The sequence below is a fragment of the Anneissia japonica genome, unplaced genomic scaffold, assembly GCF_011630105.1.
Source record: "Anneissia japonica isolate Jap-2015-1 unplaced genomic scaffold, ASM1163010v1 scaffold288205_len162070_cov146, whole genome shotgun sequence".
Taxonomy (NCBI): domain Eukaryota; kingdom Metazoa; phylum Echinodermata; class Crinoidea; order Comatulida; family Comatulidae; genus Anneissia; species Anneissia japonica.
Window position 1 is genome coordinate 88,160 of NW_022742876.1, and position 24,208 is coordinate 112,367.

General features: G+C 32.9%; 3 protein-coding genes across 5 annotated transcripts in view; 1 reads left to right on the forward strand and 2 right to left on the reverse strand.

Annotated features, from left to right (window-relative positions):
- The window catches only part of LOC117119270 (histone-lysine N-methyltransferase SMYD3-like), an 11,621-nt gene extending 10,145 nt beyond the window's left edge, over positions 1–1,476 (reverse strand). Inside the window, exon 1 of the mRNA XM_033264073.1 lies at positions 1,287–1,476. Within this exon, the coding sequence (XP_033119964.1) occupies positions 1,287–1,354 (68 nt within the window). The 5' untranslated portion in view covers positions 1,355–1,476. The remainder of the gene's footprint in view (positions 1–1,286) is intronic.
- Positions 1–9,295, forward strand: part of LOC117119271 (calumenin-B-like) — a 10,095-nt gene extending 800 nt beyond the window's left edge. The window contains exons 1-8 of one of the 3 annotated variants that reach the window (XM_033264074.1): positions 901–998; positions 1,868–2,030; positions 2,663–2,768; positions 3,663–3,841; positions 4,506–4,619; positions 5,176–5,269; positions 6,241–6,383; positions 7,424–9,295. In XM_033264074.1, coding sequence (XP_033119965.1) covers positions 916–998; positions 1,868–2,030; positions 2,663–2,768; positions 3,663–3,841; positions 4,506–4,619; positions 5,176–5,269; positions 6,241–6,383; positions 7,424–7,576 — 1,035 coding nt within the window. In that variant the 5' untranslated portion in view covers positions 901–915 and the 3' untranslated portion in view covers positions 7,577–9,295. Of the gene's footprint in view, positions 1–900; positions 1,055–1,867; positions 2,031–2,662; positions 2,769–3,662; positions 3,842–4,505; positions 4,620–5,175; positions 5,270–6,240; positions 6,384–7,423 lie in introns of those variants that run through there. The other 2 variants (XM_033264076.1, XM_033264077.1) reach the window with 2 other exon arrangements.
- A 344-nt stretch (positions 9,296–9,639) lies between these two features.
- LOC117119268 (solute carrier family 23 member 1-like) lies at positions 9,640–23,959 on the reverse strand. Its single transcript, XM_033264070.1, has 12 exons — positions 23,776–23,959; positions 23,183–23,340; positions 21,355–21,449; positions 20,500–20,555; positions 17,228–17,409; positions 16,328–16,436; positions 15,423–15,579; positions 14,634–14,887; positions 13,441–13,570; positions 12,799–12,942; positions 12,209–12,304; positions 9,640–11,234 (listed from the first exon to the last, which is right to left on the reverse strand). The coding sequence occupies exons 1-12, from the start codon at positions 23,908–23,910 to the stop codon at positions 11,053–11,055; spliced, it is 1,698 nt and encodes a 565-aa protein (XP_033119961.1). The 5' UTR covers positions 23,911–23,959; the 3' UTR covers positions 9,640–11,052.
- Positions 23,960–24,208: the final 249 nt, after the last annotated feature.

Below are 24,208 nucleotides of genomic sequence, written 5' to 3' on the forward strand. Positions count from 1 at the left end.
AAGCATCAATAATTAGCTTCAATAATATTGAGATAAATACTGGTTTAGCAGTATATTAATCAACATGTAAATGCAACTATATGTAAAGCGTATCAATAATATTAATATAAACATCGATAGCATTCTGTATAAGAATCATAAAATCAATTGGTTTGATTATCAACATAATAACGTAATAATGTTAAATCATTAAAGTATTAATATTATTAACTTGCAAACACATTATTAACTTACTCAAACCTAATAAAATCCACTGTTTTCCCCAAGAAATCATGGATACAGTAGCAATAGATTACAATAGGGAGGTTACTGTTAACGGTGATTCCCGTTAACCACACCACACAGCATATACACAGCTTTGTGCCTATTTGGCGTTCCATACAAATATATTACGGCCGAACAAGTTTACGGCCGAACCGGACGTAATCCAGTAGCTAGCCTATAGCTAGCCTAGGCCTAGGTAGGCTAGGCCCGAGTCTAGGCTAGCTAGGCCTAGCTAGTTAGGGCCTAGGCCTAGCTAGTTAGGAGCCTAGGCCTCGAGGCCAAGGCCTAGCCTAAGGCTTAGGCTAAGCCTTGCGTAAAAAAAGATAAGCCATTGTTAAGTGTTATGTTTCCATTTCCAATTAAAGCATTTGTTAAGTCTTACCTAGTTTAAATGGAATCACCGTTTAAATGTACGTCCGTATCGTATACACCACCTCAAACTCTCAGATTTTTTTTTAGTGTTGACGTTAATTTCACGGGAATTTACGTATGTTGACGCAAATTTACCTCCATTGACGCAGATTGTTATGGTTTGACGTAAAATGACGCGATACTACCTTAAAAAAAAGTTCCCCTTATGCTAAGAATGGAAGAGCCAAGCTACGTCACTGTTTTGCAAAGCCTGGCTGCTTTGCAAAGCGTGGCTGACTTATGTCTCGCTGCCAGTCTGCAGCAGGATCTCTATCCATTCAACACCCACACAAGGTAGATTGTCACTGGAGGAGGACGGACAGGTTGAGTATCTAGGCCTAGCGGTAGGATTCGTATCTAGCCGAGAAAAATAATACATGTATGTTCATAATGAATACCCTAAGAATAAATTAAAAGCCTCAAATTTTATACTGTAGCCTAGGCTCATTAGGCTAAATGTTGTTATAAAATTACAAAATGGATAGACAGGAAGTCTGATCCCAGCCTAGCCTAGCTAACCTAACAAATCAGGCCCTCGGCAGTGGTCAGGCCTAGGCTAGCTTCTCTGTAGCTAGTAGGAGGCCTAGCTTGGTATCTAGGCCTAGCCCTACCTCTGGGGTGGGGGGTCTGATGTCCCCATCCCATTGTTCCCAACATAGGATAAGAGTGGGAGTTTCATTGGCAAAGCATAGGGATTTTTTTTTTCTCCTCAATGATTTGTTTTTTTCCTCAATAGGTTAGTTAGGTCCTGTAATTGTTGGCCTCCTTCCCCACATACTCAACCTCTCCGCCAACCACCGCTCCCGATTACCCACCTCTTCAGCCATACCATACTGTAAAGCTTTTCAATTGCACCGATTTTACCTCAAAAACCAGCTGAAATTTGCGCATAAAATCACTATAGGAAAATAGGTGCGCAGAATATATACCCTATATATATATATATATATATATACGTACTGTATATACAGTGTATATATATTAAGATTATGTCAAAGCCTAATTTTCAGCAAAATATGTGTTGAAATCAGCCCTTATTTTCCCAAAATGCATGTGGATTTCTATGCCTAATTTTTGCCATATGCATTGTAATCCAATCAATGTTGATGAAATAAAACACTAATAGTATAGAAAATTGAAATCCAATTTTGGTTTTTAAAATTGTAGTAATTATATATATTCTTTTTTTCAGAATGCTGAAGATTCAATATGGATTTGCCAGTCTGTTTTTGGTTGTAATGATCACTGCAAGTTTAGCTGTGAAACAACCAAATGACAACTCCAACTTAGCTGACCATAACACCGATGGGGAGCATAATGTAGAATACGACCATCAAGCTTTTCTAGGTGGAGAGGTAAGACACTATAATAATTAAGAGAGAAATAGTCATCCTCAATGTATTGTCCCTGAAAATGACAAAAAATCATAACAAAAATAATTTTGAAATTAACGTAATGCTCATTTTGCATTAACTTGAGCGTCGGAATATTGAATTAAAAAAATATTATTCCATTGCTTATCTCTCATGCATAATGCATGAGTCTCATGCCTACATTTTAATATCTCGCGCATCATAACAATTTTATAATGAAATGATAGGCCAATTTATACCCTAAAATTCATAAAAATGAAGTGAATTCGTCATTTGAATGTAAATACAGGCTACATAAACTTCTTTTAACAAAGTTATACTGACCGACAATTGTTTTCAGTAGCAGTTCCACCACTAAAATAAAAAAAAAAACAACATAGAAGGTGCTCTATTTCATGATTTTTACAAAGAGAACGCTATATACACATTTTTTGTTGTCTCGCGCATCAGATGCTAACAAAATTGGCAGGTCGCATTTGTCGTGAAAGCAAACCATCAGAAGTCTTTGATTACGGTAATTAAGTAATATATTTAACCATTGGTGTATAAGATAGTCAACTAAATCGAGGATACAAAAAGCAGACATGATTTACAAAGTCTTTAATTTATTTCAGAAAGCGGCAAAAGCTTTTGAAGAGCTGACTGAGAGTGAAAGCAAGAAAAAACTTGCAAAGATATTACAGAGGATAGATAAGAACAATGACAGCTATGTGTCAACAGGTTGGTGATCAAAGCCATATCAATAGGGGGATGTAGTAATGGTAGGTGGAGGTAGGCAGCCTGGGGAAAATGCAGGATCTGGCGGTAGGGGGTGCGTGAGAATCCACACCCCCCTGTATCCGCCCCAAACAGGGACACCCAGCCTTGAAGTTTTCCACCAAGTCTAAAGCTAATTTCATTGCCTTCCACCTTTATTACCCACCTTGCATAACCTTAAAATACACTCTTATAATATTTTATAGCATTTACCAATTTTATCACCCACCCTCAAAATGGCTACCAGCCAACTCTTAATTTTCTGCAGTGACTAGAGTCCTATGTAATTTTTATGACTAATCATAAATTATTAGTACTACATTTGAGTAGAATAAAGGTTTTTTTACATGCAGTCTTCACTCCTGCGGCAATTCATTGCTTGTTGAACCACGTTCATTTATCTCACGGGGAAATTGATCTATTTCATTTGCAGCCTCTAAACTGTAGAACAGACTACCAATTTCCCTTCACACCATTAATTGTACATCGACCTTAAAAAAGGCACTCAAGACAGTGCTGCCACCTGGAATATTCTAGATTCATATTCTTTTGTTAAACCATTTTTAAAACAGGGTCCTAATGCTGACTCCTGCTTTTCTGGTTTAGTTCCTAGGACATTTACTGGCTTAATTCACTGGATAATATTATTTTAAGGTTTTTTTCCTTATTGGCAGCTTATTCTCTTAAGGGCCTTAAGCATTTAAAAATGGATATGAGCACTATAGAATTCATAATATTATTATTATTATTATTATTATTATTATTGTTACTGTATCTATATTTTTATTATTATTATTATTATTATTATTATTATTATTATTATTATTATTATTATTATTATTATTATTATTATTTTAGATGAGATGGTGAACTGGCTGATAGAGTCTTTCAAAAAGATTGATAGAGATGAATCTGCAGAAATCTTTGAGATGCAGGACAAGAACCAAGACAGTATGGTTTCTTGGGATGAGTACCTACAATTTGTGTTTGGTTTTGTGCCTGGAGAAGACCATAAGCCTGAGTACTCTTACCAGAAGGTTGGTCATTTGCAGTAGACATTGCTCCCAAGGGCATTCTATAGATTAATACAGTACAGTACTTGGGTAGTAGTACACAAATATTGACTGCTCATAAGGGGAATGGTGAAATCTATTGCCCTGAGGTGATGTGGATATCAATATTTGTTTTATATACCTCATACATAAATTCTGTGAGACTTAAAAAAGTAATGAAAAGATTACACACCAGTAGGCCTAAGCTTACTTCCTAGGTCTAGGCAATCAAAGAGTCCATCTCTCTCAGCATCGTAGAGGTCGCGTCACCCTTTACCGTCCTACTTACAGAGCAATGTTGTACAGTAGGTGCCAGCCAAGAGATTACACATTGCCAAAGGGCAAAAATACTAGGGTGATAGTACTTTTCCCTGGGAACTATCATTCAAACCTACATCATAGGAGTGATGATTAAAGTTATTGCCTGCTTTTGAACCAATCAGATGCTTAGAATCTATGTATGCAGTATATAATAATTATCTATATCACGAAAACTATACTATCTAATATACCAAGATTAGATAGTGTACCATCTGTAATTATCCAATATATACAATTTAGTTTGTCCTCAATAAAAGTGTATTCTGCCTGCATAAATACTATGTTATAACAGTTCTTAAACTCATTAATGTCTTTAATAATGTTTTAGGAGATCACACGAAATGAGAAGCGGTTCAAGTCTTCAGACCTTAATGGTGATGGTGCACTAAATAAAGAGGAGTACCTGCCCTTCCATAATCCACGGATTGCTGATCACATGAAGGTAGGTAACAGGAGCGGATCCTGAGATGTCCAAAAGGGGGGCCGAAAGGGGGGGGGGGGCCGCCGATCAAGATAGATATTTTTTTCATGTTCTAGACACCCGAAAATAACCTCTGAGGCGTTTTGGGCGATCAATTTTTTCTTTTCCTTTTTTTTTTCCCCTTTTTTTTTTTACTGTACCTTCCAAAAGTTGGGCCCTGCCCCCCCCCAAATCTTCCCCTGGGTAATGCAGTACAATATAACCTCAGGAGTGATATACTGCACATGATCACAAACCTCCTCACTCTCTATAATTACACTTCTGATTACTGGGGAAAAGGGGACTATTTACCCACCTCACCAAGTTTTTAAATATTCAAACATCTCTATCTTATTAACCATTCCCAAGTTTTTCATCAAATACCCCTTGAATGTCTAAGAAAATCATTTGTACAACATCAAAATATTATTTTCTTCAGGATCCTAGCTTCAAAACAGGTGCTTTTAGAACTAATTTTTTGATGTACTGTACACCAATCGTACTGTTTTTATTATTTTGGTATTTTCAATTCTCTCAGGATATTGTCATTGAGCAAGTGCTTCTAGATTTGGACTACAATAATAATGAAGGAGTTGACTTGGAAGAGTTCCTTGGTGACTACTATAAACCAAGTATGTGGTAGGATAGGGAAATATGAATGAACAGTTTATTGCTTTGTACTTTGTACATTACAATTCAGAGACCCTAATGGACAGTTTTTATTCCACCCACGATTATCTAATTTATAAGAAACCATGGAAGATGTCATTCTGTGCTACCTTCGAACCACTAGTTATGAAACCAGACTCTTCTAGAACCAGTTACAGTAGAACACCTATTACGGGGACACTTTCAGGACCAAAAATAGTGTCCCCGTAATAAGGATGTTCCCTAAATAAGGATTGGCTGTAGTGTTAAAAGAAGAGTATACTTTCCTCATTTTGTGTTTGAAAAATTGTCCCCTTAATAGGGTGTCCAAATGCAGGTGTTCTACTGTATTTGTAAATTAAACGAGTGTTGAAAAGATGTTACAGCTTTTGTACATATTTATGTTGATGTTTACTGTTAATATAATATAATATAAAAAAAACCATTTAAACATGTTTATATTTGTATCTTTACATTGGTGGAAGAGTAGTCGGTAAATGTGTATTTCTTGTTTTTGTTTAATGTACGTATTTTAAGTAATGGTGTCTCAGAGCAAAAACATTTCCGATGTATATTTGATGATATGCAAATGACAATTATACATTGGAAATTAATGAATAAAGCTAATAAAAATATAAATACTGTATTTATTTGAATAAAAATCATTCTCAACACATTCTGTTACTGTTCTGCTCCTGCAGAATTACATTTTTTTTTCTAACCTGGTTGGGATCATTAAGTCTTTATTATCATGCAGTCACATTTTGACTTTAATATGTGTTGTAGTCCCATATTTACGGTGAAATTAAGGGGTGTATATTTGAGCATACACTATCCATTTTACACCAAAAATAAAAAAGCCATTGGGGCATTTATTCAAACAAATACGGTAATACAAATTGCAATGCTTAAGCAAATATGATCATATATTTAAGCTATTTCCTTTTATCTTTAGGTGATGGTAATCTTCCAGATTGGGTAAAGCAAGAAACAGATTTATTCAAGACCATCCTAGATGCTGATAAGGATGGTATACTAAAGGGGGATGAGATCTATGCTTGGGTTTCCCCAAAATATAAAGACAATGCTGTAGATGAGGTAAATACAATGGCTTTAAAAAATTGTCATTATTATGACAATCTAGATTTACTTTCATTCTTTGAAATTTTATTATTGCTCGGGTACTACTAGTAGGCCTGTGTGGGGTTTTCTTGATTATTGATTTTTTTTTTGTATTGATAGAAGAATGTGGCACAATGTAGTAAAGCTTTGAAGTTACAATTGAAAAATCAGGGGTTCAAGTGTAAAGCAGGGTCAGGAACACATGTTGTCCTACAAACATACATGCATGTCATTTTGTGCCACCTTAAGAACAATTCCAAAGGGCAAGGCTTAGTAGAAAGGTCCATTTTTATACTATGGAACGCCCCTTATGGAAACTGAGCATGTGTTCCATAATGTAATAATATTATACAAATAATGAATGTTTATGAATGCAAGGGGAGAATATTTTATGAGTTGAAATATTGACTGTTTTATTGAATGGAGCAGTCAATTTTGAAAATTCTTTCCATTGTACGAATACAAAATATTCATTATTTGTTTTATAACACACCTAAATAGATCGATACAGCCTAGTCCTAGCTAGCCTGGCCTGCATTTCAGAAAATAAGAGCCGAATTCCGCAAAGATTTTGCGCAAGTTTTTTGAGGTATCATCCATGAAAATACTTTACAGCTGTTTACAGTTCAGTAAGAAGTAGGCCTGTGAAAGAGTATAGGTGGCGTGACATCATTTCATGGATTTAACCCTCCAGAAAATGTCAGTTCTGCATCTTTTTAACCAATCAAAGATTGTATTATGTTGAAGTCTTTTCGTATTCATAAGCAATGGTGCAATGAACGATTTGGATGGAAAAATAATGCATGGTGGAACAAAATTTTAACGATTAGCGCTGAAATGAGCAAAATAACTAAAGTCACGTGGTACAATATCAACCAATCAAATGACTGGGATCTATTTAGGTGTGTTATAATAAAGACTAACAAATACAACTCACCATTAACTATAAAAAGACTTAATACTTGAGGAAATTTACAATTTCATGGTATTTTCAAACATTTTACTTTTCCCATCAGGCTTTGCACCTTTTAAAAGAAGCAGACGACGACCAGGATGGTATGTTAAGCATGGAGGAGGTTCTTAATCATTATGAAGTGTTTGCTGGAAGTCATGTCACACACTATGGCCAGAGTCTCAGTGGTAACAGCCTACTACATGAAGAACTTTAAAATACTAGTGATTTTTTTCTAGTTTTTTAAATTTTTAAATTTACACTCAATAGTTGGAAAGTATTATTCAAATTATCACTATTTTTAATAATTTTGTATTGAACCTCAACAGTGCCTTTAAAAAATACCAGCTCCAGAGGGCGCTCTCTTAATTTACACGGTTACACGTGTATATATTACACAGTATATATTATTTTTGATAGTTTTAAATTAGATCACTGTAAACATTATCCTCAGAGAGTGCCCTCTTTTTAAATAACAAAACAATTTATGATGCAGATTTTTGTGTGTATATTTACATATCTATCGTTAGTACTAGTTTGTCAAATAATATTGTCAACAAATGCTGCATTTTTGTGGTCCAATTTTTATACAGTATTAAATAATTTATTTTTTTCCCCAGCATATGTTACATTTCATTCTAAGAATATACTTTTATTTTATCAATTTTCTTTTAATAAATAAGACCAAATATAGCATTTATACTTCAATACTTAACTAGACACGCTTGACCTAATGCTTTGTACGTTTTCAGCAAAAAAAAACTAATAAAAAACATGGTAATGTGAGCATTGGTTGGTGGGCGGAGCTAATAATGACGATCACCTGCGGAAGTCAAAGTTGACCTTACTTCCTGTGAGCTAAAAGCGCATGCTGCTAAAGAAGTAGTAAACACACCGTGAAAGTATGAAATGGTAAAAGCCTAAATCATGTCATCCTGTTGGTTTCATTTATGTTGTGGTTGAAAACTCATGTATTTCTCATCCCCATCGACGCGAAACAAATACTGTATTGTTATTTCGTCTGTCCACATTTTTTTCTTCGGCCCAAATTTCCCACAAACGAACGATTAAACAAACGGAGAGGTCAATTTGGGTTACTAATGGCTCATAACTAATGCTGTATTGCGTTGCAGCTGAAAAGTGTACCACAAAACATATGTTTTCTGAATGCCAACCCTATCAAATGCGTGTTAAAACTTGCTTTTTTAGAATGCATTCCTAACCATGTTTTTGTTTTTTGGCCTATTTCTGCTGGGAAAATAACATGTTTTTTAATAAATTTTTAAAAACATGTGTTTTTTTGCTCAGCAGAAACAGGTCCATAATCCCTTTCTGTAATTGGGGAGTGTACTTAAGTTGCTGTTGTAAGTGAACTAAATGATGTACAGTTTGCCCTACAATTCAAAATCACAGTTGGGACCTGAAAATGTACAGTGGACTTTGATCTCCAATAATATATACGGTTGGCTTGTACTTAAAAAAATTAAGACTGTTAGATGGTATTTTGAAAGTGGTCTCGAATTTAAAGCGGCCTTAAGATGGAGTCAAACTGTATTGATATTCATCTATGTCAACACAAAACTACATTAATAATGTATAAATATTTCAGTGATCAAGTTCATATTCTAGAAATTCTTCTTTTGAAATCTTCTTGTACAATATTTTTTATATAATTTATTTTTACATACAGAGTTTTTTTTAGCAGTGTATTGTATTGGTGCTAGATTGTGCAGTAATTAGAGCAAAATTAAAAGTGATTATTGATTCATAATTGTGATTTTATTGTTTAAATAAGATGAGAAAAAGATGACCATTTTTAGGAAGTCATAAATCCTAGTGTTAAAATATATTTTGAGACCCAAACTAGGTTAGGTTGGCCATGATAATTTGTAAATTCGCTGGCCATGAAAAAATAAATTAATGAAAACTATTTTAATACTAGCTGTTTAAGTTGTTTGTGTTGTGTCTGTGTGGAATTTATTTGTTGACAACAATGGCAACATATTTCTTGTTTTGTTGAAATTTAAACCATTAAGATTTTTTTCTGAATTGTAACACGTCTCACGGTTGACATAAGCAATCGATCGTAACTGTTTACTGCTGTGTTGAGAAAGTTTATCAGTGTGACAATAAAAGATGCTTTCTTGATAAATGTTTCTTGCTCTGAATTTCTGTCTACACTATCAAATTTAATCAAAAATGCATCCCATCAATATCATTAAAATACATCAAACTGCCTCAAAAAATGTGATGTATTTTGATAAAACTGAATTATCAAATTTATTTATTTATTTTTGTCTTTTATGTGGTAACACTTTCAGTAACATAGCAATGGTTTCAAAAGTGGATCACAGATCATAATAAAACAAAACTCACGATACATTAAAAATATCACTAAAAATCAATACAAAGCAAGATAAGCCTATACAAATGAGACAAAACTAAATTAAAGATGATATTAAATATACAGTAAATCTAAATGCAGTAATAAAAAATAAATAACTGAACAATCCAATTGGTTGGTGTGATTTGTAGTGTTTGCTTTTTGGTCAAAAAAAAAAAATGAAAACCTTTTGACAGACGACATCAAAAAAAGACCAACATTTTTTGATACAATTTTAAATTGTGATATGACATCATCGTGCCCATATATGGGCACATCGCATTTTTTTTTTACATAAAATTTGGTAGTGTAGACAGAGCGCTACAGTATCAGAAGTACTGCTGATTGAGGTGCAGAGCATTTAATACAAACCATCGTCTGTGACCTGTGTTGGCATTGGTAGATTTAGGAAGTGAACAATCTCCTAACTTGTTTTTATCAAGATGCTTTCCAAGTAAAATGGCTGTTTCATTGCAATGAATATGGTTTTGCCTTCGGTCTTTTAACGTTACTAGCAAAGGAAAGTTCTGAATATTGACCAATCATTTGGCTTTGTGATTCCTTTTTTTATATTTATTTTGAGTTGTTTATTTCATTAAGGCTAATGGGCTAAAGCTGCCAATAGCGAAATTAATCAGTTATAAGTGTCAATTCCTATCGTCATATTATGAAACTTAGGAACAAATTCAACTTCAAAAACTCTTTATTATCCAGAAGGAAATTTTTTTGCCATAGCATAAAATATGAAAAAAAAAAACCAATGCAAAATGAATAAAATATAAATTAGGTACTAGTGTAGAGCTAAACATTATTACTACAGTGCTGTATTACTACTCTCGATGTAAATATTAAAAGATCTACACCCATACTTAATCTTCCTTTACAATAGCTACCATTACATACATATACAGTACATATAAATATATTTAATATTCAGTATATAAGTCATTATGATATAGCACTATGTAAACGAGGAATCTGCGAGTGTGAAAAAATAGGTTCTCTAACCGGTATTCGAACCCCGACCTTCTGCTGTCCAAATAAAGTATATAAAGTAAATTAAAAGATGATGTCTCCATATTCAACTGACTTCAACCGCTGAACTGTATACACTGAATATTTATATATTTATTGTAACTCACCTTGTTTTTGTTTATTAATTTGTATGTGTTTGATATATATTTAACTAACTTTTTTTTTATGTAGTTTTTTAAAAATTTTTTACTCATATGTAACAAGGAAAACAAATCTCTTGACATCGTCATGTCAATAAAGAATAATCTGAATCTGAATATTCCGTCCATGATCCGTCAAGCATGTTTGAAACCTCGAAATGTTGGACTAAACGGTAGGTAGCGGCATATTTTTGAGCGCCGAATGTACTCCATTCCGAACGGCAGATCATAAATGTCTGACACTGACTCTAAGGAGTTTGTATCTGCATCTGTCTGACCACTTTGCCATTTTAAGATGCCGCGCTCTTCAACAGTGCCTACAATCAAAAGAGTATGATCTAAAGTAAAATTAATTCAGTGGTTACATGACCCATAGACATGAATGTGTTACGTCTTTCAACTTGAAATTCGGGTTTCCTTTAGGAAGAACCTTTAGTGTGAGAAAAAAGGATCTTCAAAAAGCTATTCATGCATCATCAAGATTCAAGGTTCATTTATTCTCAATATCACAACGCAATTTATTGAGGCTATTTTCATCAGTAAAATAAACAAAAGAAACAAAATTACATACAAGATGCAACATGTACACAAGATTTGAAATTAACGATAGAACAGTGCATGAATTACCAGATATGAATTATGATGAAGAGCTATGAAAAATATATGTTCTGATGGTACACGGTACATTGTGGCAGTTTTTATATTTTGAAAAATATTATTATATAGGTAAATTTACTTTATCTGGTACAGATTGGAATACACATAAGTTAAGGTAGTTTCTAACTGGCAAACACCACCAGACCACAACAAAGATTTTGTGAATAATGAAAGAGAGATGGAAGTTCACACAAAACAGAAATGCATAGACTTTTATGTTCTTGATAATAAAAAATCTAATAAAGTCTGTTCATACCATTGTTACTCTTAAAAATAGTGATCGTCTGGTGCACTAAAAACGAAGGTCAGCAGGCAGAGATGTAATCGCACCTACTCTGATGTCTTACTGGCATCATCTTAACCTACTATGCAAAGGTAACTCACATGGACCCCACCTTAGGTTACATGATTATTCGTTATATGCCTAATTGTGTTTTTCATATATATTATTTTGTATAAACTTTAAATTAATTAGATTTAAAAGTCCAAGTGCATGGAAAGTGATTATTTCACCGTGCATGTTTGATCTTTTGTATTATCTTTAGTGTATATTATGCTTGTATACGTGTTGGGTCTGTTGGGGTGGGAATGACATTATGAAATGAGAATATATTGCATCTAAAATTAAATTTACCTGGTACTGTGTTGTCCAGAATGAAAGCAGTGAATCCTCCAACAAACATATTTGTTTTAAGAAGAATTAGGATAGCTTGATCCAGTTCAGTTACACCTGAATGGATAGAAGTTAATCATAAAAGCTAGTGGTTTCAACTGCATATGACTATGTCGGAGGTCACGGTAAACAAACTATCCAGAGCTCAAATATTTGGTTTACACTATCGTCTGAATTTCTATAAAGCGTTATTACTTAACATCAGTTGTTGATCCCTGAAGAGGTCGAATACCTCAATAAAAAACGGTTATTACGGTATTCAAACTATTGACGGTATACAGGCCTACGTCCTGTCATTTACTTGTTTATACTCGTTGACAATTGATTGAAACTACGAGAGCGTTTATAAACTTTCCATAAATAATACATGCCTGCCTTGTCAAGCAGTGGTAATTCATAGTTTGTATATTAAATAATAATTAAAATAATGCAATGTTTTAAAAACATTGTATTTTTTTTATTCCAGAGAGCATATAGGCATATAATGAAAAAAATAACAGACAGTGGTGCTATTATAAAACAAGGCTACTAAATACTATCATTTACCTTACCTGTATCAATCACGCCATTATTTTTTGATATCCAGTTTGGAAGAGCAAGACCAAGGAAGAAGGAAAATCCAACAATGAAGTTATTTCGAGATGAGTTTAAATCGATAAATTGAAGATTTGAGAGACCAGCACCAACAATCATACCTACAAAGAAACCAAGCAATGTAATCCCCATTACCATCATCGCCACCACCACTACCAATAATAATTTGATAAATCTTTAGAGCATTGTTATTATTCTTAACTTGAAAACTACCTCTTATGAGAATTGTATACATAGATTGGAATTACATACACTGGCATATCGCCGAAAAGTACTTTACTACACTACTACTACTGTTCTGGATGGTAAACAGTAAATAAAACAGACAACAAAGTGTGTTTTTGTTTTTTCCACTTTTTTTGGAGAGTTCCCATACGAGAGCTTAAAACCTGATTTCTACCTAAAAGTCTAAAACGATTTTAGGTTGAGGGACTGTATAAATATGATCAATGAATAAACACCAACACATACCGTATCAAATGCAATATAATCACCAGCACGAATTAAAATAAAAATATTAACTTCAACCCCAATTATATCTTATTGTATAATTTATAAATGTTTTACAAGCATACTGTTTTAAAAGTGAATATACTTACTGAATAGAACGAACACCGCAGAACCTATAACAGGACTCGGGATACAGACAAAAAGTGCGCCAAATTTACTAAATACTGCAAGAACTAACATAATGATGGCTGACACTTGCGTAACTGTACGGCTGGCCACCTTAAATTGATACAATACAATAACAATAGCATTTATGACAAAGATTTCTCCAGGAAATTATCCAATATATATCATTTAAAACTTATTTTTAAAAAAACAATATATGTAAAAATATAATAATCATAACATAGGTCTATGTAATTTGTTTTTAATAAATGTGAATTGTATTGTATGATGATGATATAATATTAATGCCCAATGATATCAAGATGCTTAAAGATGTATTGTCCCATGAATAATACCAAAAACTTTTTTTTTTTTTTTAAATTAACTAGCTCATTTTGAAGTAAAAAATTACCTTCAACTCTACAGCGAAAAAGAACAGAAACACTTCCAGTCACTGAAAGTGTTTTAATATTTGTATAATTATCAAGTATAAAAATCAATAATTCAATAATGTCTATGCTCACGTCAATAATCTGCACGTTACTGCAAAATAAGCAAATTAATTTCAAAATTATTTTTTATAATGCTGTTGTAATTTTCAGGGGACAATACATCTTTAAGCCAATTGAATAAAATATATAGGTCTAGGTCTATATATAATTATTGTTATTAAATAAGTAGGAATCAATGTTGCTACGTAGCACTGTTGTAATTGTGTATATTTATGCATATAAATAAAAACATTAACAAAATTACCATACATGGTTAATAAGTAAATATTTTGTTATAACGTAAGTAATTCCGATGTGTGTTTGCATCAGGAATGTTTTGCGCTACCTGACGTGTTATTGTATTGAATTATTTGGGAACGTACTGAGTATTCAGCACGATAAAATGTCATGGTAAAAGGTAAAACATCATTCCTATCATAAAGTAAATTAACTATCTTAATTATCCATCCCAGTTGAATAAATAAAAGTACTACTGACTCAATATCATTTAACTCTTAGTAGAGAAGTTGCCAACTTTTTACTCTATTCCAAATAATGCACTATGTACTCTAATGTGTACATGAGCCATGTTGTAAACAACACTCAACGTCTTAAACATCCATTCTGAAGGACGGTCTGCTATTGTAATAAATAATATTCTGATAACATTTAGACGTTCTCTTAACCTTTGTTATCCCTATTGCTCCTATATTTTGACTGTATGATGTAGTACCGGAGCCACTACCAATAAGACCATCAATTAAACAACCAACTCCTTCCATTGCTATGCCACGATTCATAGCGTGACCAGGTACAGGTGGAGCGCCGGAAAAACGTGCGCATGCATAGTAATCGCCAAGTGATTCAATTATAGTGATGAAAGTCGCGATTGACATGCCAATGACGCCAGCTACTGTGACTGTTGGAATTCCCCATTGACCTAAGATAAAAGATGAGATAATTAAATTATTGAAATAGCGCTTTTATTCAATTGTAATGTACCGTAATATTGGACATTTGAAAGTACTTTCGCACCTAACATTTAAAACTATTTTTACAGAAATGTTCATGTACAACGATAATTTCCCTATTGTAATTTTTATTTTATATGTAAAGAATTATTTTATAAATTTCCAAATGTTTAGATGTAGATAGTCTATCCATAGAATGATCGCTATCGATCTCCCTACCGATAGCTAGATCAATCGAATTACAATTTCATTTACGCGAATTACCAGAAGTAGGATATAGTTTTATAGCTTGGTGGTTAAGATACTTGACTTTCAATCCGAAGGTCCTAGGCTTGTGTAATAACCAAAACTCAACCCCAGCCCAAAGCTTCATAACGAGATTTTATAGTTCGATTTGCATGTTTAATTGTCTTGTTAAGGATTGTTACTTGATATTGACAATCCTTAGCCCATGTGCATAAAAAATGAAAAAAGAAATAGCCATAATCATGTTTGTTAACTTACAAGGGTAGGGTATTCGAAACCAAGGTGATTCAGAAAGAACACTCAATCTTATATCCGTCCTAGCTGAGTAGCCATAGCCATCTGGGTCGTCCGGTAGACCACCAGCAACCGTAAGAATAAATGCCACGAACCAGCCGAAAAATATTCCAAAAAGAACCTTATCAACAAGAATTGGAGATAAAATAAAAGCCTCGTAAATCGTTTAGAGCTTAACAACAGATCCAAGATTCCAGATGCAATGGTGGCTGAGATTTTTTTTAATTCTCTGTCAAATTCTTCTTCACTATTACATTTCAATCTCATGTTTATTGCATTACTTTTTTTGCTGTTTCTAGGTTCTTCCCAAAAACACATTATATTAATGTATCTCATTTAAGACACAGCTTGCTAAAATAATGTACAGACTAAAGTGTATATCTTACAGCTGATCACTGACCCTCTAAGTTAATATCGCACATTATATCAACGTTTGTGACATTCAATCATTTCTGGCATTTAAATACTCAGCATTGCCTTTTCAGTCAAGTAGTTGTGACGTTCGCTCTATATGAAAAATATTGTGCTGTAAATGGTAAAGAAGAGAGTCTGTGTATTAAACAATTGTGTGCCTATCGATATTCAAATTCGGATCTTCTCTATTCGAACTTTTTATCAAATTAGGCCACTGGTGCTTTCATTGGAAATGAAAAAAAAAAGCTCTAATCTAAACTTTCTTGTAGTAACTATCTATTTTAAGGAATTTATAGCTCCATATGATATGTAATTATGAATCACATGGACTTTATGTTTATGTCTACAGGATATCTTATGGTTATGATTTCTTTTTTACATTGTAGATGTCCGTGAGTTTAGCTATAGCTTTGTGGTTAAAAGATTCTTGCTTTGTTTAGTGGTGTTGTACTTACCGGAAACAGTCTGAATAATGGAAAACGTGAAGTAGTACCAGGAATACAGTTGCATGGAATATTGACATTCCTTAGGTATTGAGAGAACACAATCACACTGACCATGGTTCTAAAAGAATAATATCAAGATGCTATTGATTAGGTTTATAGCTGTATAAATTCAAGTTTTTGCTGTTGAGTTTTTTTTCTCTTTTCTTAATTTTAGTCAAAACAATCCATTAGCCAGATATGCGTGAGAATAAATCAAATGCATTCGATCCTGGCAACACAAACCACGACAGATACATTCCTCCTTCATACAAGTCCTCCCACATTACCAAATGGTAAAAATTATCATAGATACAATCAACAGCTATTTCTATAACAAACGAATTATGTTTTTCTTGTACAACATTCAGGTTCTTACACTGAGCCAGTGGCGTACCTAGGAGTCTAGAAATGAGGTGAGGGAGGGGGCCGATGGGGTGCAAAGGTGAAGTGAGGAGCTTGATCATTAGGTGAGGTGCTAGTGTAAGGCTAGTGAATAAAAATGCTTTAAAATGGCCATTTCCTTAGAAAACTATTACATTTTGCTAATTATATAAATCCAAGTACAGTACTCTATTGTTAAGTGACCGCCACCTAGTGTGTGCAAAATTGAAAATGGAGTTCATGAAGTTACATTCCAAGTTGCAACCGTCAGTGAAATCTGTTTCATTGTTCACAATATTGTTAATGTTAGTATGTGTATTTATTTATTCAGTTTATTATAGACAGACAAACACATGCACCAAAGATTGCCAATAGTGAATATATGACTGTCCTACGAGTTCCTTTCACAAGACAAAGATACACACACGATGCTTTTAACAAAAACTAAATCTCAAATGTGATACTATAGGACTCTCCTTATATACATACATTGCTGCCAATCCCCAATGCAGTCCAGCGGTTTCGGAGGCCTTTTCAAACAAGGATAATCCAATGAGACCAATGGTTGGTGTTATTACAATTGGTGTGAAGTAGAGCTGTACTAAACCAATCAAACCGAAGACTCCGGCGAACATTTGAATAAATGAAGTGACGATAATTGCTCCTTGAACCTTGCATTGTGAGATATAACAAATTGATTTTTTAAAATTGTACACACTTTATATGGAGAAGATATCAAAATGTACAAAATATTCAACTATTCATTAAAATACAAAAACAAATTTGAAAATTGAAAAAAAAAAAAACAAGAATGGTAAATCCATGCAAATAAATTTATAATTATCTGCCTCTATGTATTCAAAATTACTTATGACAACATTAAAAACACAATATATTGAAAATATACAATTTGCAAAAAAGTCATGTTAATAGACTTTCTCAATAGGTCTCCCTCCAAATAAAGACCACTCCAATAAATACCACCTCCAATTAAAGACCACTCCGATAAATACCACCTCCAATTAAAGACCACTTTTCTGCACCTCTAGTTGAATGCGTATCTTTTATACTAGCTGTTGCAGACCATGGTTCTGGCGGACCCTACAAAATTATCCCTTCAATTTAATACCAGTATAAATAAATAGTGATATTTAATGCACTATTTTTCTATGTAGGATTCAAACTTTTAAACAGTCGAAACGTCTGGTTGTAAAATATTTATTGTGTGCGATACACTGGTATGGTAATTAGTTCGGGGTTGGGCACGGCAGGTTTGAATGCTAAAATCCATCAGTCGACAATAGTACGTTGATGCGGTTAGTCGTGTCTGATGCTATAGGATGATTAACCGAATTAAGGTAGGCGTATAGTTTGTTCTGTAATGAGTTTGATCATGTAATGAATTTGTATTAATATACCGTAGTAGTTAACAACAAATAAATAATCCAAATATAAATATATATGTTGATGTTAATTACATTTCTTATAGTTGATGAAGCTGTGATAATGTAGACCATTGCATTGTTCATGGTTGTAGCATTGCTTTATTAGTGGTAATTACCTGTGTTAGTTAATGACTACTATATTGAATATTTTATGTTTATTGGAAAAAATAGTTTAGAACTCATAATTAGTTGGTATTTCGTTGTTTAATTTTGTATCATAATAAAGTATTGAATTTCCTATATTTGTGAGGACTGGGATTGGAAGATTTGAGTACCGTATCGTTTGCATCGTTAGGTCTACTGTTGATCTGTAAGTCAAGATGGCCAATTATTTATTGAATTTTGGTATTGTTGCTTATGTAAGATTGATAATTGTGATTCTTATGACTATTACATCTTTGATAATGTGCTGATTTAAAGGGAAAATTTAATTACTGTAATGCCAATTCTATAAAACATGTGTAGTTGTTATTTACGAATGATTATTGTGTCTATTTGCTACAATATGACAATAAATACATTTAATGATGGTTATAATAGTGCTATTTAATTATTGTATGTATTTAACTGGTTCAGATTTAGTATAATATTGTGAGACCGATAATTGTTGTGTTGTCTTTGCAGGCTAATGATTGCCGTTAACTTGTTGGGGTTTTTCATTTTCTCTTTGTTGGAAAGTTTTGATGTTTCCTTGCTTCAATAAACAAAGTCTAAACGTTCTGCAGTCGTTTTTTTGTGTCTTTGTTTGAATGTGATGACTGTCAGCGCGCGACATCTATAATACATTTTCTTTTCATGACATAAACATACAAAAATTAGTCAAATCAAATAAGATGATGTTTTGTGTGTGGTTTGTGTATATTGAATATAAGGTGTTAGCAATTAAGCTAGTTTGATGGGAGTGTTTGGAAAACCAGGTACAGGACTTGGTGTCTGGATACCAATGAATTCTATATTAAAGATAAATAACAGCATGTATTAATCCATTCTAAAGCATTAATGTATGTATCATTTCTTAATTTTCCTCTAAATAGGGACCACCGGATCCGCCCATGCACAAAACAAACACGCAAATGACGATCTAACCAAGTATCATTTTGATGCTTAAAGAAAGGGAGTTGTTTCGGTCGTAAAAATATCCCCTCACTAAAAACTGCACCCAGGACTCCAGGAATGAAGGCAAGTGCCCTATCCACCATTTCCATTAGTAGTTAACAAGTTTGTTAACAAGTTCAGGGTGGTTGAGTATGTGAGTGGTTAAAGTTCGTGTCAAATTAGCAATAAAGTAAATAATGAGGTCTGCAATGAAAGAAACATACCAGTATATTTTGGTACAAATGATGATAAGATGAAATCGTTAAAATTCAATTATTAAAAGTCAAAGTGTCAACAATTTTTACCCTTTGATAGAAATGGTAAAGTGTCAAAGATTATGGGCTTTTAATTAAAGGATTTATGACAGAAAATTAACGTCTTGGTATGACACGTTAATACAAACCGGTTAATAAAATTATATATAACGCTATATAATCAAGGTCACAAATTAAAAAGTGTCAACAATTTTTACCCTTTGATAGAAATGGTAAAGTGTCATAAAAAATATGGGTTTTTAATTAAAGGATTTATGACAGAAAATTAACGTCTTGATATGACACGTTAATACATGACCGGTTAATAAAATTACCGTATATATAACACTATATTATAATAATCAAGGTCATAACTTAAAAACAGCAAAGAAAAATTATAGATTTTTCTACTAAAAACATATAACTATTTTCGGTTTCTCTTGCAAATGTTTAAGAATTTCTTAAATTAATAGCAATATCCATGTAGATGGTCCTTCAAAATATAACTCATCAAATTCACATTGGACATAAAGCTGTGCTTCCAACAAATCTAATTCTAATTTGAATTAAAATAATGATCATATAATAATAATAATAATATTAATAATAAATTGTGCACTATAAAATACTAGCTAATTATTACTGTATTGCCTCTGTCGAACACCAAAACAACAATGTTATTGTCACTAAACGAGTGACCCTATCAACTAAATTTGATTAACCTAAACAAGCTCCAAGCACTATATCAACGTTTCTGAAGATGACAAAGTTCAAAATACTGAATCACGATTCAGTATTTTACATAAAATATATCTTATTTGAGTCGCAAATATATTTATAGTAATAGGATAATTTATTTTACATGATCGCCCAGAGAAACTACAGAATTTTAATTAGAATGACATGAGTACAGGAATAGCATAGTTGATGACACTAATATGAGAGAAGTATAATGATTATATATTACCTCCAGTAATCGTTTTTTCCATTCCGGCTGCTCCATTTCATCGACAGAATTATTTTCTTCGTAAAGTATGAATACAGGTTTATTTAAACATAAAATATATGTATAGATAGCATATACAAACTTAAACAAATAATAATGCTCTTGTGGTACACTTTTGTGTAAAAAAATATAGTGGCCGATCCAGAATAATAATGTCAATGATAATGATGATGATAATGATAATGGTATGGTAATGATGGTAATGATGATGGTGGTGATGATGATAATGATGAGGAAAATGATGACGATGATATGATGATGATGATAATGATGATGACTGTGATGATAATGATGATGATGAAATGATAATGAAATAATGAATATGATGGTGGTGATAATGAAAATAATAATAATGGTAATAAGTTAAAATAAATAAAACTATTAAAACTGACCTAAAGATTCATTAGCAATTACAAAAGAATTCATCACCAGAAAATTAAATAGCAAACATGTTGCACATTATGAAAACAAATGTAAAATTTAAAGTATATCTTATGAAAAATCCAATTCAGTTATATTCAACTTTATATTCCAATAAAACAAAATTTATATACAAATAATAAGACGTAAAACCAGTAATAACAATGGAAAGATTATAAAAAAGTATGTCGAAGGCAGGAATTTTACTATATTTATACTTGATTGGCGTTTTGTAGAGCCCTGGAATGTATTACTCAATTATGTATTTGTGTTTATCTTTCTTAGCTCAGGTTATCACCTAAGCTGAGAGCTTTTGCCTTTAATATATTTTAATTCCATTCCAAAAAGAAAGTGAACACGATAAATTAACACAAATATTTTAACTTCAGAACTCACCATTATCTGTTCGTGATGGGCAAGCTCCATGTAGGTTGCAGATCGATAGAGCCGGCACAATAAAACCAAAAGAACCACCTTGAGCAATTGGCAACCTACAAATATAACACCAAATTAAAGAAAAGCTGTTTTCACATTCATCAATAGATTTACCACAAGTCTCTTATTTTAAATTTTTTTTCTCTTTTTGGACATCGCCACCAACGAGAAAGTTAATTTAGAGACAGAATAAAATTCTAAAAAAAAGAAATCGAGTATGGGACGCCAATTAAATTAGGTGTGGCACGCACTAAGAGAAATAAAGAGTGAGTAACCCAAAATTAGGGCCTGGAACCCAGGCTAATTCATCAATTTCAGAAAACCTTCATGATATTAATATCATAAAATGAATAGAGATCAAACACTTTGGTACAGTATTCGTGAAAGATAATTTATCTTAGTCGGCTAAACTGGTGGTAGCCAATAGCATGTGTGAGCGTTTAACCGTGGAGATCTCTAGGTCTCCGGTTCAATTCTTATTGCTGACTATTCTTGTGTTTCAGTTGGAGGGCTGATATACAAGTTACGATAGCGCACCGTCTTTCGATTGGCCCAGTGTGTGTGTTATGGCCTCTGTGTAAAACAACACAGTACACTCTTCGGAAAAGATTTGGGGATTTTCTCCCAGTGTACTGACATATCACCACCAGCAGGAACCACTGCAAGTAAGTCTGCTTCATATTTCAATAACCCATTTTATGTTACTTCTTTTTAATACAGGACGTTTCATATTGCTGACAACTGACGAAATTGCTGTCAGAAGAAATGTCATGTTAAGTTAAACAACGCAGTACACTCTCGGAAAGGAGTAGGGATTGTCTCCCGGTGTACTGCCCAATCACCACCAGAAGGACCCACTGGAAATACGTCTACTTCAGACTTTCACCCATCCATTCATATTCCATGTAAATAACCCATTTTATGTTACTTCTTTACAGGACGTTTATTATTGCAGACAACTGACGAAATCGCTAACTGTCAGCCAGAAGAAACGTCATATAAAACTGGTTTATTTTTTTTACAAAGAACTGTCTTGACAATGAATGGAGATGAGATGTACAAAGAAATCATCCGTTTAAAGTACGAAACCCCACCCCAAATAATAATGTTCACTATAATTGACAAAAAGTGACATTACCATACTTTAGACCACAAATATTATGATAAATCTTTTATTTTGTTTTCGCTGCGGCTTGTCCAGCGCCTCTCAACATATTACAATGACACATTTTTATAACTTTGAAATATATGACAAGGAACATAATTAATACCAGTACTTAGAAACAGAGAATTTAAAGACATCTTCAAAATGGTTCTGTAAAGGTGCCCATTAAGAAAAAAAACACAAAACAAAAAACTAAAAAAAAAAAAAAATTGGATACCAAGCACTTTCGAATTTTTATGTAATTTTTGGAAAAGAAGGTGTAAAGTTAGTTTGTAGAGGAAGATGGTGATGGTGGAAAAGAAACAAAGAGTAAAATACATCATTGTAAGGATTCTAAAGTTACTGGTATCCTTAATTTATTTCAGCTTATTAAATGATCATTCATTTCAAATTCACTTTTTAGAGGTTTTAAAATTTTAGCTTGAATAATCCTCATTACGCTAAAGTAATGTTATCCAAACGTTAGAACATCACACTGTTAACATTAAATATTTAATCTGGTTTCTGAACAACAGTAACATACCATGATCCTACATTACATGTGATATACCAACAGTTTAAATATAATATTAATACTGATTTTTATCAGTTTATACATTTATGATATAACTTTGAAAAACTTACCTAACACCAAAAGCAGTTTGAATCATAGTTGATATTCCCGATACAAACAACACAGTGCTGATTAAATAACATTGGGCCAGTAGGTTGTCCTCTATACAGAGTGCTGGGGCGAAGAGGAAAGGTATTACCATACATCCACTAAAAAGCATCAGAAAGTTCTACAAATGAAAATTAGATTTCCCGTTGAATTAAGTATGGAGTAGAAGATGATGACAATGGTTATGGTGATAGAGAAGAGAAGGATAAGGAGGAGAAGGAAGAACAGGATGGAGTTGAAAATGATGATGATGACGATGGTTATGGTAAAAAAAAGAGAGAAAGATGAGGAGTAAAAGGAGGAAGATAGGAGGAGGAAAAGGAGGAAGAAGTGGAGGAGGAGGAGGCGGAGGAGGTGTGTGAGTATTTTTCAAAGTTATATAGCAATTAAATACTATAATTGAATTTTTGAGAGAATTTTTTCTTATTCGACATTTGGCATGTCAAAATATCACAACAGAAGATAAAGAATCTTTTTAAAAAGGATCCTCGCTGAAAGACGCTGTCCTGAAATGTTTTCTATTATATAACATGGTATACAGTACCTGTTTACTCACCTGGAAAGCCAGTGTAATAGTGGTGAGCCAAGCTGGCCTATCCTTTAACCTGTATAACATATCATTTGGTTTCCAACTTCTAGTATTTCTTTCTTCGGCATTGATGCTATTGGAAGCCATTTCTACTTCCTCCATGGTCTAATAATTAAGCCTAACTTGTGCTACAACCAAGGTACAATTGAACACTTCAATGCACAAGCAGTAAAGTGTTAAAAAGATACATGCTAGTTTAGGATCCGTTGTAATGCATTAAAATTAAGTACCAGTAAGTATTAATTATTAAGTAGGTGATTTTACAGCTGATTTGAAAGAAAACATGGTTTCCATAATAATACGGGTCAACCCGTACTTTATTTGACATTTTGGATACTACTTAATAATTTATAGGCTCATATATATGAATATATATATATGAATATATATATACTGTCTC